This window comes from Suncus etruscus, chromosome 7 (genome assembly GCF_024139225.1).
Source record: "Suncus etruscus isolate mSunEtr1 chromosome 7, mSunEtr1.pri.cur, whole genome shotgun sequence".
Lineage (NCBI taxonomy): Eukaryota > Metazoa > Chordata > Mammalia > Eulipotyphla > Soricidae > Suncus > Suncus etruscus.
Window position 1 is genome coordinate 7,541,903 of NC_064854.1, and position 16,285 is coordinate 7,558,187.

Consider the following 16,285-nt stretch of genomic DNA (forward strand, 5'->3'; position numbering starts at 1 on the left):
GAAATGGGCTAATGTGTAAAATGGTACAAAAAGGAATGAGATTGAGGGCCGGAACAATAGCCCAGTGTGTAGGGTTTGATTCCTGCCATCCCATAGGGTCCCAAGCACTGCCAGGAGTGATTCCTGAGTGCAGAGCCAGGAGTAACCTCTGAGCATCACTAGGTGTGGCCCCAAAACAAAGAAAAAAGGAAAGGAAGAAAGAAAAAATAATAAATGAAAGAAGGAAAAGGAAAGAAAGAGGAAGGAAGAAGGATAAAAGAAAGAAGAACAAATGTAGAAAGAAAGAAAGAGTGGGAGGGAAAGAAGAAAGAAAATAAAGAAAAAAGAAAGAAAGAAAGAAAGAAAGAAAGATAGAAAGAAAGAAAGATAGAAAGAAAGAAAAAGAGAAGAGAAAAAGAAAAAGAAAGAAAGAAAGAAAGAAAAAGAAAGAGAAGAAAGAAAGGAAGGAAGAAAGAAAGAAAAAAGAAAGAAAGAAAGAAAGAAGAAGAGAGAAAGAAAAAAAAGAAAGAAAGAAAGAAAAAGAAAGAAGAAAGAAAGGAAGGAAGGAAGGAAGGAAGAAAGAAAAAAGAAAGAAGAAAAGAAAGAAAAGAAAGAAAGAAAGAAAGAAGAAAGAAAGAAAGAAAGAAAGAAAGAAAGAAAAAAGAAAGAAAGAAAGAAAGAAAGAAAGAAAGAGAAAGAAAAAGAAAGAAATGCAGTTTTGTTCATTTTGAGTTAAGGCATTAGGGCCTAGAGAAAGACCCTGTCAAGGGGCGAGGGAGATAGCTTCAAGAGAAATCACAGGTACCTCTCAAACCCAAAATGAATAAACATTTGAATTCACTGTAAAAGTGGAGTGGCTGGAGAAAGAGATAGTCAGAGAGAGAAGAGAGGGAAGGAAGAGGAGGAAAATGTATATTATGGAAGGTAGCAGATCCAATGGGGGTATTTTGCAAATAGTATAAAGGTAAATTGTACCTGGTACAATTGTAACTTGTCCCTAAAAAGGTCTTTCTCTCCCCTCATTAGACAAACCAGCCCTCACTCCTTGCCCTCCCTCTACTTCCTTGCCATTTGCTTTCCCCCCTACACACCACACATCACTAACTAAAGCCTTTTGTATTGTGGGGAAGAAAAGATAAAGTGATATTTTTTTGAGTTATGATTTTAAAAAATGGATCATCTATCTTGCATGGCCATGACTAAAAACTCTTAAAAGGCCCATTACTGACTTCTCTAATGAATTGATTTAAGGTGTAGCCTTAGATCTCACACCTTCCATAAAGGTTCTATTTTATAATATTGATTTCATGGTACCTGGGGCTCAAACCCCCTTCTCTCTCTTTCTCTGACTCTGTCTCTCTGTCTGTCTCTCTCTCTCTCTCCAGTTTGAGAAATGCTGGTAACCCTCATCTTGAAGTTGCCATGGTGATTTAAAATATAAAATAGAAAGAGCCCACGTGTTGGGTGAGGCCACCCCAGGCACCCTGTTTCTAACCCCTTAGGCCAACAGGTGTGGTGAAGCATAGTAGCGGAGAAATAATTCACAAGCAGTCAGAATTTCATCAGAGTCAGCTTGCTTTTATTCCATGGCCTTTGTCTGCCATATGCTTTTCCTCACATCTGCCTTCCTGCTAAGCTTTCTGCTGCCCCACTCTCTGCCTTTTTTTTTTTTTAAATATCTTTAAGCACCATGATTACAAACATGTTTGTTGTTGAGTTTCAGTCATAAAACTCTCTCTCTGCTTTTTGCTGCTTTTTCCTCGCCTCCCTCCAGCCAGTCTTTTTTTTTTTTTTATTCTTTAGTCAAAACAGCCTGCTCCATCCCAGGTGTGAGATAAACCTGAGAATCAAGGTGGGCTTAACATCTCCAAAGAAAGTTTAGGTAAAAGGGGCGTTGGGGGCAGAGTTACAGTGGTGCTGTCTCTGATTTGGAGTCAGACTCGAACCCAGATGTTTTCTTTGCTGCCATTTTGGGATCAGAGAGGAATATCTTAGATATATGCTGCAAGGCTGGAAAAGCAAAACTACATGCTGTAGTGATGGATCCTCCCCATGTTTAGTTGGCCTCAAAGGGGAGTGCTTGCACCCCAAAACTTCTGCTCTATCCCTGCTTATCCTCACAGTATGCGTTGGGGTGAGCTGAGTTACTTGTAGGGGGCCTCAAATGCATGGTTGAGGCCTACTCTGGCCAACCATGCCTAAGGAGTCTGTTGGACTGTTAGAAGGATTAGCCAAGTCTGAGCCCTCCCAGAACTGTGGCTTGCCTATCACCAACATGCTCCCCAGTAGAGATCCTGTTACTTACCCTTGCCCCCCAGATAATGTCTTCGACAAGAAACTTTACATCTTTCTCAGGCCTGGCTGAGCTGAAGTCCCATAAAACATAGTTTATGGCATGGTTTTATTTTTAACTCGCCTTCTGTACATATGTAAATAACTCTTGACAGGGAAGAAAAAGTCTGGACGTAATACTGGCCCCTATCAGCAAAGGGAACAGATTGATTGTTTAAATTTAAGCTGTTTTGAGAGGCCATAAATATATCGAGGTTTTGTTGATGTTTCAAATGGATCATTCAAGAAATTCATTGGGGGTATGATTTATGACAGAGAGCTCCTCAAAACTTGCTGGAGATCTTGGGGGGGGGTTAAATCATGACCCATCTCAAATGGACCTAATTCACAGACCTAGATTTTATGTTTTTCAAATTGAGAATATTGGCCGAGCTTTACATGAATAATCTATAAACATTTGATTTGTTATCCAAACTCTTGTCTGTTTTCTTGTGTTGATTTTCGATCTTCAGAGGGAGGAGCCGGGGTGGGAGTGGGGTGTCTGGCAATCTTTCCAGGGTAACGCAAGTGTTGACGCCTCCACTTCCCCTTTTCCCTGGGACTTTGTTCTTGTGTGCCTTTCCACCATTTTCTTTTTATTTACTTATTTGAGATAAAATTTCTGGGGCTCTATAAGATTTCCTGGTATACAGGATATTTTTCCTCCTTCAGATTGCACTGAGCTGATTCCTTACAAAGAAAACACAGATGCATTCATGTGCCAAAGAAAGTAAGATACACGTGTGAGAAATTCCCAAATACATCTCTGCTGGATGGGTGTGGGGAAGGGCAGCAGAGCTAGTTAATATATTGGAGGCAATATATTAAACATAAAATCTACTTAGTGCTCAATGCTTGCTTAAAATAAATATAGTGGGAATCTGCTTGGCTTCAGTAACAAGCCACCTTGAATTTTTTAATGCCTAGAAATTGAGATTGGTGTGTTGTTAAAATCCTGATCCTGCAGTGAGTACATTGTCCAGCTGGAATCTTCTGCAGAGATGAATTTTCTGTTATGGACTGAAGAACTGTGTGCATGCCGGAGTGTAACCCCCCAAAAAATAAACCCCAAAAATTCATTGTGAGAGGTCGGAGCCATAGCACAGTGGTAGGGTGTTTGCCTTGCCAACAACTCCCGGCATCCCATATGGTCCCCCCTAGCCTGCCAGGAGCGATTTCTGAGCGCAGAGCCAGGAGGAACCCCTGAGCACTGCCGGGTATGCCCCCCCTCCAAACAAAATAAACAAACAGACTTGCCATCCACAGGCATGAACAGGCCTTGCTTTCCTGGCAGGTCCCCAAGTGCCCAGTTTCTGCCTGCGAGCCCAGGAGCCTGCAGGAGAGGCAGGCACGGGGCCCCTTGGGTGAGTGGTGTGGCAGTCAATGTTCTGTAAATGCGTGCCTTGGACCTTCGAATCCAGCCTGACCTGAGCGCTTGTGCGCACCCCCCACCCAGACCCCAAGTCCTTTGTGCCGTCTTGGGACCCTGATGACGTGTCCAAGGGGCCAGGGCGCAGCCACTGGGAGAGGGCGCACAGGGCTGAGGACGCACCATGCGGCTCTCAGGGGATTTGGGGAGGCGAGCAGAGGCGCTGCAGGGCAGCAGCGGGGCCTTGGGATCCACACCAGCCTCGCACGGCTCTCGGGGTTCAGGAGTCCCGGGCCCCCTGAATTCCACCGTGTCCACCCTGAGGCCTTTGAACATGTATACTCTGGGCCTGCAGGGTTTGAGCTCGGCCTCCGCGCGCCTGCGGCCTCTCCTGGCACTGTCTTCCAAGTCCAGCCAAGGCCAGAAGCAGCGCCTGGACCTGAGCAGACACACTGCAAGCCAGATGTTAGACGCCATCCCCGACGAGTTCGGCCTTCAGGTGCTGCTGGAGGAGACGGGGGAACTCTTTCAACTCCCCAACTGTCGCTGCGACATGACGGTGGGCGAGCTCAAAGCACAGCTGGACTTGGTGGCCGGCATCCCCTTCAATCTGCAGCGCCTCCAGTACCTAGACCAAGGTCACCTACCTGCGGGGAAGGCAGGCACAGGAGGCAGTTCCTGAGGGCCCCGTTCAAAACTCCCTGTTCACCAGAAAAACTTGGAACTGGCTGGAGATTTGAGGTCCTGCCCCCAGATCAATGCCACTTGTTTGTTCCCTGGTCTGTGACCACTCTCTACACCCCACCCCAATTCTAATGCAGTGGAGATCAATGCAGAAACACACACACACACACACACACACACACACACACACACACACACACACACACACGGGCCTTGTTAGAAAAGGCAATTTGCCTACAAGGCCAGGGACCTTTCACTCCAGTTTCCCACTGTCCTTTTAGCAAATCCTCCTGCACCCCACATATGGGGTAAGCTCACTACTGCCAACCTTGCTCCCTGGCACCCCCAACACAATGCAATACAGGCCTGGGTCTGCTTTGTCGAAAAGTTTCTCGATCTCAGCATGAAGGGGCCGCCGAGAACTTCCCCACATAGAAGACACCTCTGAAGTCATCTAGCTGGCCATCTTTCTACTCACTTGTTTTCACTGATGTCCCATGCTAAGCCATAGGTTTCAGAAAACTGAGAGGGAAAAGCAGATGGGGGTCCTGAACCTCAGGAAATCCAGCTCTGAGGGCAAATGCCCATGTGTTGGAGCTCAGAGAGGATCCACGACATCGTGGTGGTGGTGCTGGGGTGCAGGCATCAGAAAAGATGCTTGGTGCAGAATCTTGCCGCCGCCTACCCCTAAACCACCCAAGTACTCTTAGGAGGTGGTGTCAGCATTGTTGCCCTGGCAGCAGGGTGAATCTAGGGTGGGGCCTAGCTAGCTAGCCCTCCCAACAGAGTGCCCCAGTCCTTGCATGGAGAAACTCTACTGCTGATGCCTTTGGCAGGTCTAACTGCCTCATCCGCTGGGCACACTCCTGCAGTAGCCACAGGGCAATGGATGGTTGGCCTTGGTTTACCATCTGGCTTTTATGTGGTTCCCAGGCTGGGTTTGACATTGTCAACCAAGCCTGTTTCTGACATTACCTCCTACCACGACAAGTTCACGAGTCATGGTAGATTTTTGTGCAGGAGGACTGATTATAACAACAGAATTTTATTATGTGTTTGCTTTGGGGTTGCCCATGCTAGTGTTCAGGCCCTTCTCCTGGTTCTGTGCTCAGTGGATTCCCTCCTTCAGGACTTGCCTCAACTACCTGTCTGGCCAACTGCAGAATGTTCTAGTGTCTAGTGTCTGTGTGAGCTGGTTGATTTTTCTCCCCTAAAAGAAGAACAAACAGCCAGAAGCTCAGAGCATCCCTGGCAGATCCTCCAGAGCCTCCCCCTCACCACCATGCCATTCTTATTTAGTCGACTGCTTTCTTAAAGGAGCCCGGTTACCCACAGGCATCCTCATGGACGAGTCCACGTTGAAGTTCCACGATGTGGCTCCTGGAGGCGTGTTGTCACTGTGCATCTGGCAGTATGACAACTGGACTGAGCTGGTTCTGGCAGCAGTGGAGGGTGACCCCAGCAAGGTGACTGACCCCTACTTCGGGAACAGCTGAAAAAGGCCAGAGAAATTGGGGGAGTGATGACCTCATCTTTTTTGATGGTTTTGGTATTTTTTTTTTTTTTGGTCACATCAAAAAACTTTGCAGTTACTCCTAGCTCTGTGCTCAGGGATTCACTCCTGGTGATGTTTGGGGGAGCATATGGGATGTCAAGGATCTAACCCATGTCTGCCACATGCAAAGCAAGTCCCAATAGATACACATTTTGATTTGTTTGTTTTTGGGCCATACCTGGCAGTACTCAAGGATTACTCCTGGCTCTGCGCTCAGGGACTATTCCTGGCATTGCTCCACGGATCATATGAGATGTGGGGAATTGATCCCAGGTCAGCAGCATGCAAGGCAAGCACCCTCCCTGCTGTCCCATGACTCCAACCCTACCTAGTCTTTCACAGGTGGCTGAATAAATTTGGGGGGAGGGTGTTGGGGAATGTAACCACACAACTGGACCCCTGGTTTGTGATCTGTGGCCCCATCCACACCCACACATGTCCTATTCATGTGTGTTTCGTGGAGCTGAAATGCTAACTTAATGGCAAGAGAGAAACTTGAGCCCCAAGGTTACCCCAACTTTCCTTAAGACCAAAGGATTAGACATATCCCACTCCACTTTTCTCCTCCCCCAACCAGATACTGACCCTCCCTGGGTTCCTGACCCTGACCTGGCCCTGGGCTCCACCCGCTAGAGTCTACCTCCCCCACAACAGAACTTTTCTGGGGCTGTTTGTCCTCCATGAGGCCAGGCATGGACTATTCCAGAAGGTCACAGAGAATGGGTACCAAAACCAGGAGTGGAAGGGTAGACGGTCCCATCTCTAAAGCCTGGGATAGAGGCTTTAGAAGTCTTCCAAAGCCCATCAACCCCGGACATCCCCAGAAGCTGTTTTCCCTCTTCAGAACAAGGACAGGAAAAACCTCCTCCTTCCAAGGCAGCCTGGTGGGGACACAACATTCCCAGTCATGTTATTGCACTAGAAACTGTCCCTCCCCACCATCCTACTACAGCTGCCTATGTGCCCCTCTCTGGCTGTGCCATCTCTGAGCAAAACCTCTAAGCAGGCCTGAGACCTGAAAGCCTCCTGACACCCCTTGTCTCCACAGCTCTCATGTCTCGGAGTCTCTTCCCAAGAGATGATAGTCCAGACAGCCTACATGCAGCACCGTGGGGAGAAGGAGTGGAAACTCTGGGTGGAGCAGCGGGCCTTCGTTGCCTTATACATCACGTCCCACCGGGGGCATCTCCAGGCCGTGAAGTACCTTCTAGAACACGGTAGCATGGTGGTGGGTGGGATAGAATAAGACAGCCCAACACCGCCTCTCCCTGCTGAGCTGTTCTGTCCCCAGTCTTGCAGCCTGTCACAGTCCCTAACTTATTGTTCCAGGGTGGGACAATCCAGACTTCCCCAAACCTCCAGGCACTAGCCATGCACAGCCAGAAGCACCAGCGAATAGCTTAGGATGTGGGGCTTCCAAAACGGATATGGGGGTACAGGAGCTATACCACAGTGGTAGGCATATGCCTTTCATGTGGTCAACCAGGGATGGACCCAGGTTCAATTCCCAGCATCCCATATGGCCACTTGAACCTGCCAGGAGCGATTTCTGAGCTCAGAGCCAGGAGTAATACCTGAGTGCTGCTGGGTGTGGCCCCAAAACTAAAACAAACAAACAAACAAAAGATATGGGGGCTCTACACAGAGCAAAGGGGTGGGGGACTTCCATCTCTGACTGCTCCCACCTACCTGCAACCCCAGCCTGGCTCAGCTGTATCTTTGTCATCCCCCCCACGCAGCCTTTGGGGTCATTGGCTTCCTCCAACATCCCCTCGCTCTGCCTGGTGGATAGGGATCTCAGACTTTTCCCAGCTCTAGCATTCTTGAAGTGCCAAGAGAATCATTTCTCCTCCAACTGCACCAGCATATGACACCTTAGACAGCAGCTGTTAAAATAGGACCCTGGACTTCCTTCCTGAGAACCTGTGGAAACTTTCTCCAGTGTGAGCTGTGGCCTAGAGACCCCAAAAATGGCAGCAGTGTAGAAGGCAATGATTTTGCTCTCTACGTGGTGATATTTGTCCCCCCAGAAGTTGACTCAAAAAAAAAAAGTTGACTCCATTCAAGTCCCTTTGGGCCTACCTGTCATTAGTTTGTCCACCAGTCAGCCATGTCCTCTGGTTTCTGAGGCAGTAGGCATGCCTCCCCTCCTTCAAGGGCATCTGTTGGGGAGTCTTAGTCCCAGTCCAGACAAGGGATTGGTCATTTCACAGTCATTCACAAGTGACAGATTCTGAAGCGTTGTGAGGTAGGGGCTTCCTGGGTGGTCCAAAAGGAAAAAACAACAGTGTTGTTTTTGTTTAGTATTTTTGTTTTTGTTTTTCTTTGCCTTTTAGGCTACACCCAGTGGTACTCAGGGGTTACCCACTGTAGTACCCACTGTGCTCTCATTCTGACACCAACAGTCTTTTTGTTTTGTTTTAAAAGCAACAGCTTCTGCAAAGGGCCTGGGGCAGGACTTGGGAGCAGGAGGGCAGGGGAGGAGCCGGAGTGCACACAACACACCTCAGCTCACACAGGTTTCTGCTTCCACAGGCGCCAACTGTTTGGGCAAGACGCCCCTGGGCAGGACGCCCCTGCATGTGGCCTCGGCCATGGGTCGGATGAGCTGCGTCATGGTGCTGCTCCGATATGGCGCCTCCGTCAGTGAGAAGGACCAGTTGGGCGAGACGCCCATGACTATCGCCCACCGCCTGCACTACTATGATATCGAGCGGCGCATGTTCCTCTTCTACTGGATGGCCAAGAACAGGAGAAAAGGCAGCAAGGAGACAGCCGTTTCCAAAAAGCTCTCTCAGAGCCCTTTCCTCAGAGGGCAGCCTTGACTCAGGCCCACAGGACTGCAGGGAACACAGAATGAGGGGCTGCATAAGTGATGCACTGACCCCACTGGCAGCAGAGAGCCAGCAGAGGGGTTCCTGGGGCTGTAGATGACCCCGAATTGCAACTGTCCATCTGTCACTTTGTCGGTTTGTCTCCCCCCTGAGTGCCCCCCAGAAACCAGAAGCCACGGCCTACTTTTCCATTGTGGGGAGCCAAGAGCAGGCCTTGTGGATGCAGCGGGATGCAGGCCCTGTGGACTGAAACCCTCAGTATGTCCCAGCAGCTCAAGGTTAGCCAAGTCTCCCACAGTGCTCAGGTGCCCCTTTGAGAAGTCGCTTCCTTGGTTGGGTAGGGAATGGGGGTGCAGAGGGGAAGCTGCCCAGAGCAGGAGGTGAGGGGTGTCTTGATCACTCCCACCCAGGGGAGGAAAAGTGATGCTGGGAGAAAACAACATGCCCGTGGGCACCCCCTAAGCCTACCGCAAGTGAGCTCACCACCATGCTTTCGATCAGACAGTAAAAAGGCATAGTTGGGGCAGGAGAGGAGGCAAAGAACCAGCTCAGTAAAACTCCCATCCTGACACTGTAAAGAACTTTCCAGAGCCAGACCTTTGGTTTTGGGGTGGGGTGGGGGGCACACAGTCTCTGAGCTTTTCACATTGGCACAAAACGAATAAGAGTAGGGGCACACCTGCCATGCCGGACTCTCCACTTGCGTCACCAAGCAAAGTGGTGCGTGGAAACCACTCAAGTTTCTTTGGAACATTCCAGAGCTGGGAAAGGTCATGGGTCTTGCTGGCTGATCGGTATCACCACTTTCCCACCCCTGGCTCCCCCCTAGTGTGCTTGTTTCACTAAAGCTCTCCATCCTGACATGCTTTCCGGGCTCTTCCAGCTCAGGGCAGGCTTTCTAACTTGCCCACCATCCCCTGACTCACAGCCCAGGGCTGAGCCCCGCTTTTAGATTAATTGGCTTTTTCCTGCTGTCAGAGCCAGTAAAACTGTTGACGTGGCCGAGCTCAGTGCCACAATCTACTTGACAAATATTTTCAGGGAGAAACCAAGTTCTGTGCTCCACAATGCCAGGAGCAGCTCTTGTTCCTGGCAAGTCCATGCCCAAAACCCTGGCAGATAAAAACCAAATCCAATGGGTCAATTCACTTAGCTAATGAATGTGTGTTGGAGAGGCATCCTTTTCACTTAACGAGGGGCATCACTCAAGTTTTCTGTGGCCAGGAGCCATGTGGAGCTGTCCTCAGCATCCACACAGCCCAAGGACTATTGGGTTATTGTCCCCCAAAAGTTTTCTAGGTGAACACCCGTTTTTTTTTTTTTTTTTCAGGTGGCCCTACCTCCCTGGAGCTCTTGGCCAGCAGGGGCAACTTTCTGCAGACTCTCAAGGGTCACAGACTGTGGCATTGAATACATGTGATGCCCTGGGGGTTCCATATTTTAGAAGTGACCCCCTTAGAGCCCAGCACCCCCTTCCCATGGATTAAAGTCCATCAGTTCCAAGAAGAGTTTCTTGGTCATGGAGGTTTTGAGCCGAGCACTGGTTTAGAGAGTGTTGGCGACTAAAAGGAAATGGTTCTGAAGAGGGGAAGGGGGCTGTGGTCCCCATTTTTGAGTCAGGGACAGTCTGGGAGTGGGAAGTGCTAATTGTCTTCCTCTGGGTGTTGGGGTGTCTTCGTGCACCCCTCGGCTCCATGATGTCATTCGAGTGAAGACAAGGGCATAGCCTGGTCACCAAAGGGCTCAAGGATGTTTTCAGCTCTGACTTCACGAGAGGCCTTGAGTGTCCTTGGATTTGGTGCCTCAGTGGTCAGGGGCAGCCCCAGGAGAGGGCCTGCTAGGGAGCTGGGTCAGTGCCTACAGAGTGTGGGTACACCAGTGCCCCTTTGCACCAACTTCACATGCCTGCCCCTGGCCCTAAAATGGTCCTAGTTGTGTGGGGATAAGGAGGTCCTTGACCAGCGCCTTTGAAGAGGGTGCCTTACTGTCAGCAGCTCCCAGAAAGAACCCTCTACCCTGCTGCCCAAAGGTGAACCCTCAGCTGACCTCTTGGGGACCCAGGGCCAGCGGGGTGCTGACTCTTCATCATATTATCCTGAGTCCAGCAGAAGAAGGTGGGAGGCAGCAGGATGCTCGCTGCCCCAGGACTGATAACCTTTCTATGAGTTCATCCAAGTGGTTTCCGGAGCCCGATAACATTGTCTTGCTTGGGGTCTGTGGGCCTCAGGGTCGCCCTCCAGGGCCTCCAGGTCTGTCCATCACTGAGTCTGTCAGGCCAGTTCATCCTGGACGTGCGGGCCCTTATGGGAAGCATGTGTGTGTGGTACGTGACCCTGAGCCTGTCCGTGCCCCCCCACCCCCAGCCCCAGGGCAGCTGGTCCATCTTCCCGTGCACAAGCTGAGTGGATGCAGGCCAAGCCAGAGCCCCTTTCTCATCTGTCACCGCTGCTGTCATCGTGGAAAGGATCCAGTGCCTGGCATGGGGCAGACACTTGAAAAATCATCGCCATTATTATGATTACTACTCCCAACACTTAATTTGCTTAAAATGTTTACTCGTGGGCAATCGATAGACACTGGGTCTCTAGATCACGTCATAAATTCCCAGCAAACCTCCTTCCCATCAGAGGCTCCTTACAGAATTAATAATACCCAGGGCAGGAGGGAAGTCAGTGCCCAGAAACTTGCTGACTGGGGAGTCAGCAGAGGTTTTTCCTCAGCAACTTTTAGAAAGTTATTCTCAGCTGAAAACTCTGTCCAGAGCAACAGGCTCTCTGGCAAGAGAGCCTGGGGCAGCCGTGAGCTCCAGAAAAGGGGTTCCTGTGACTGGAAATGCTGCTTGCAGTGGCAGATTTGGGGTTCAGCTGTAACCACTGCCAGCTGCTGCCCCGGGTCAGGATGCTTGGCTGCTTTGGTCTGCCCTGGGGAAGAATCAATGATGCAGAAACCCATGTGTGAGTCTAAACATGGGTGTGCACTGCAAGTGTGTGCATGTCTGTGTTGTGAGTGTGTGTACATGTGTGGGTGGGTGTGCAGGCCTGTATGTGTGTGTTTGCGTGTGTACATTTGTAGGCCATCACTCAGTGGTGTGCGTGACCCCTGGGGACTTTGTCAGTCCATCAAGTCCACATCCCAGAAGCTGCACCTGTCCTGCCCTTGCACTGACTTGGGGTACAGGCCTGGCTGCCCAGGGCTGCTGATGTGCCAGGGAGAGAAGTTACCCGAGCCTGTCAAGGGGGAGTTTTGAGAAAAGGCCCAGCCAGAGAGTATGTGCCACGCTTATTAGTACAAAAAAAAACCATGTTGAAGATCTCGCTGTCCAGTCGCCCTCAGGCCCGGAGCCCTCTGGGCTGTTTCTGAACTTGAGCTTTGGAGGTGCATGCTGGTGTCTATACCTGCTTTAGCCCTCACATGGATGAATGCCAGCCCTTAGCTGCCCACATGGGCATAGACAGTCTTTTACTGCCCATTTAAGGCCAGTAGTAAGAGTGCGTGTGGAGGACTGTATCCATTTTCCAGTTCTTTGGGGGGGTGTACAAGGGAAGGGCATCATTGCCTAGTCAAATGTCAACGCTACAATTACCAGCATGTTGTTCTATTAGTGACTGGAAAGTATATGAAACAGAAGGAAAGGGATTCCTCACAAAGTCTCACAGATCTTCCTGTGCATGAGCTCATGGAACCAGCTTGGCATGTGGGGATTCAGTTTCCAGCCTTGAGCAAGGAGTCACCACCTGCATGTCTGACATCACCCATGGGGGACTACAGAAGGCCAGTCACTTCAGGAAGAATGGAACGTGGTCAGTGCAGGTGTCTGTCACCCTGGCTTGGCTATGGGGCTACCTCACTTTGGCTGCCTCCATCTTCAGAGGGAGGCCTCCTTCCTCTTCCTCCTCCTCCTCTTCTTCATCTCTCCTCCTCTTCCTTCTTCTCCTCCTCCCCTTCTCCTCTTCTTTTTCTTCTCTTTCTCCTCCTCCTCCTCCTCCTCCTCCTCTTCTTCTTCTTCTTCTTCTTCTTCTTCTTCTTCTTCTCTTTCTCCTCCTCCTCTTCTACTCCTTCTTCTCTTCCTCCTCCTCCTCCTTTATATCTTCTTTATCTTCTGTAAAATAAAAATATAAAATAATCTAAGAGCTAGTGACATCACCCAGGCACTATGTTTCTAACCCCTCAGGTGGACAGATCTGATGAAGCAGGGTTGCGGCAGAGAAATAATACCAAGCAGTCAGAAGATGTATTCCTTGGAGTCAGCTCTCTGCCAAGTGCCCATGAAGCCAGCAAACTGGGCCTTTTCGGAACAAGCCCTCCCGGGGCCTCCTAAAGGCCACTTTCCAAGGAAACATAAGCTGGGGTGAGGTGACCAAGGTTCAGAGCTGAGAGGAGGTGGCCTGATCTGGTCCTGGTTCCCTGAGCACCTGCAGGAATGAGCATGGGGCTTTGGGTGCAGAATGGGGTCACCTGCATGGAGAGTGGGGTTCAGCAAAGACCGCTGCCCAGCAGACGAAGCCCAAAACATGCTGACCTCCATGGTCCCTCAGAGCCTTTCCAGTGCACCAGGGGGGACAGAATCCAACCCAGATCCTGATGCTGAGATTCCCCCCAACTGCAGGATGCACCCCTGCCTGTCCCCATCCCAGCATCTCTGAGCTTTTCCGTCCATCTCAGCATCTCCTTCCAGGCCTCAGGTGAGCTGTCCAGGCTACCACCAGATGGCGCCTAGAGACCACAGATGAGCTGCAGGCCCGGAACTTGTCACCTGAGTGATGGGTTGTTGGGGAAGGTCCCCTCCCTGCCAGGCAGTTAAAACTTCAGGATTTTTCACTCATGATTCTTTATGCTTTTTAAAAAAATATATTTATTTGGGGGGGGGCACAGCTGGTGGAGCTCGGGACTGATTCCTGGCTCTGCGCTTGGGGATCACTCCTGGTGGGCTCTGGGGACCCTCTGGGGTGCCAGGGCTGGAGACTGGTTGGTTGCATGAAGACCAGCGCCCTACCCTGGGAACAACTCCAGAGCCTGTTCTCATCTTCGTGTGAAACGGGATGCTTGAAAAAAAAAAAGGACTTCCCATCAGTGGTCTTACATAGAAAATGAATCATAAAAGAATGTAGAGACATCCTGTCTCCTAAAGATGCTTCCTTTTACATCTGGGGAGTCGTGAGCTGAGGGTGGGGTTGGCTAGCCCACTTCAGGGATTATTTCCTTTCTAACTATTCCCGATAGCAAGGGAGAGAAAAACAGGATTTTCACATGAGAGAACATTTTAGCTTTCAACAATCATTTTACATTTTTTTCAGTATCATGCTTTGCAGTCATGTTGAAGTCATTTTTTTTGTTTTTGGGCTACACCCAGTGGCTCTCAGGGGTTACTCCTGCCTCTGCACTCAGAAATGGCTCCTAGCAGGCTCGGGGACCATATGGGATGCCTGGGATTGAACCCTGGTCCATCCTGGGATGTGTGGGTACAAAGCTATAACATCCTACCACTCTGCTATCACTATCCCTCCCAAAGTAATTTTTGTACTTGGAAGTGCTACCACCCCAATTTCTCCTCATTGCCCCCCACACTTGGTCCATCCCCCCACATGTCCTTGGCCTCCTTAGTTCCTCTGATTATGCTTTGGGGTTTGTTCCTGTCACCTAAACCCCCTCAATTTCTTTATCTATCACCTCTGAATAGATCACTCAGTGTTTGTCTTTTACTTTCTGGCCCACTGAGCTGAGCAAGATCCCTCTGGTCCCATCCAGGATTATCAGGGAAAAGCAAACTGAACCACAATGAGACATGGTCACACACCAGCAGGAATGGCCCCTATCAAAGTCACCATGGCAGGGATGGATATGGGGAGAAGGAAACTCATTCTCTACTGCACAATTGTTGCCTAGTCCAGTCTCTTGGCAAAGGGGTCGGAGCCTCTTAAAACACAGAGCCCAGAACTTCACACAACCCAACAATTCTGCTCCTTGAGCATGGACCCTGAATCATTAAGACATTCATCCCAAAGGACATAGGCTCAACTGTGTTCACTGTAGCATGCTCTACCATCACTGTGAACTGGAAGCAACCAATAACAGAGGGTGGGAATAAAAGTGCCATCCAGGGGCACAATGGAGTGAGACTCAGCTGCATGGAAATATAAACTTTTGCAGTTTGCTGCACTGTGGGTGGTGTTGAAGGGGGTTGTGCTAAAAGAGAGTCAGGGAGAAAAAGACTATAACAGGGAATCTGCTCATGTGCAGAGAAGATAGAGGAAAGAAGGAAGAAAGAAGAAAAAGAAAGAAAGCTGAAAGAAAGAAAAATAAGGAAGAAAAGAAAAAAGAAAGGAAGGAGAAAGGAAGGAAGGAAGAAAAAGGAAAGAAAAGGGAAAAGAAAGAACAGAAGGAAGGAAAAAAGAATGAAGAAAGAAAAAGAAGGAATAATGAAGGAAGAAAGAAGAAAGCAAAAAGAAAGGAAGCAGAAAAGGAAGAAAGAAAGGGAAGGAAAAAGAAAAATGAAGGAAGAAAAAGAAAGGAAGGAAGAAAGAAAAAGAAAGAAAAAACAAAGATGATAAAGAAAAAGAAAGAAAGGAGGGAAGAAGGAAGAAAGAAGAAAGACCAAAGAAAAAAGAGAGAAAGAAAGAAAAAAGGAAGAAAAAGAAAGAAAGGAAGAAAGAAAAAAGAAAGAAGAAAGAAGAAAAAGAGAAAGAGAAGAAAGGAAAAAAGAAAGAAGAAAGGAAAAAAGAAAGAAGAAAGGAAAGAAGGAAAGAAATAAAGAAAAGATAGCAGAAAAAAGAAAGAAATAAGGAAAGAAAGAAAAGATAGCAGAAAAAAAGAAAGAAATAAGGAAAGAAAGAAAAGATAGCAGAAAAAAAGAAAGAAATAAGGAAAGAAAGAAGAGAAAGGAAGAAGAAAGAAGGAAGAAAAAGGAAAGAAAAGGAAAAAGGAAGAACAGAAGGAAGGAAAAGAATGAAGAAAGAAAAAGAAGGAAGAATAAAGAAGGAAGAAAGAAGAAAGCAAAAAGGAAGAAAGAAAGAAAGCAGGAAGGAAGAAAAGAAGGAAGAAAGGAAGAAAAATGAAGGAAAAAGAAAAATGAAGGAAGAAAAAGAAAGGAAGAAAGAAAAAGAAAATGAAAGAAAAAACAAAAGATAAAAAGAAAAAAGAAGGAAAAAGAAAGCAGAAAGGAAGAAAAAAGAAGGAAGAAATAAGGAAGAAAAAGAAAGAAGAAAGCAAAAAGGAAGGAAAAGAAGGAAATTCATATTTCCATGCAGTGGAGTCCCAGTCAATTGTTCCCCTAAATGGAAAGAAAGAAAGAAAAAAGAAGCAAAGCGTCTTCCTCCTATTTTTCGGTGTTTGTTTTCCTCACTCATCTGGTCTTGGAGCAAACCTGGGTCGATGACGCACCCAAGGTCAAAGCTCTTGGACCAGAAAATCCTCCCAATCACCCTTTGGACAATAGATGGGAGCTAGTGACATCTGTGCGAGGGCTCTCCTAGGTATCAGGCATTTGTCTTGTGAAGTTATTGGCTGTGCCCATGAATTATTGTCTATTCATTTGTC

At 48.5% G+C, this 16,285-nt stretch overlaps 1 protein-coding gene across 1 annotated transcript; it reads left to right on the forward strand.

Moving 5' to 3' along the window:
* Nucleotides 1-3,863: 3,863 nt before the first annotated feature.
* ANKRD60 (ankyrin repeat domain 60) lies at nucleotides 3,864-9,002 on the forward strand. The gene is made up of 5 exons (XM_049777035.1): nucleotides 3,864-4,317; nucleotides 5,699-5,829; nucleotides 6,967-7,135; nucleotides 8,454-8,695; nucleotides 8,916-9,002. Exons 1-5 carry the CDS (start codon nucleotides 3,864-3,866, stop codon nucleotides 9,000-9,002), a joined length of 1,083 nt encoding a protein of 360 aa, XP_049632992.1.
* Nucleotides 9,003-16,285: the final 7,283 nt, after the last annotated feature.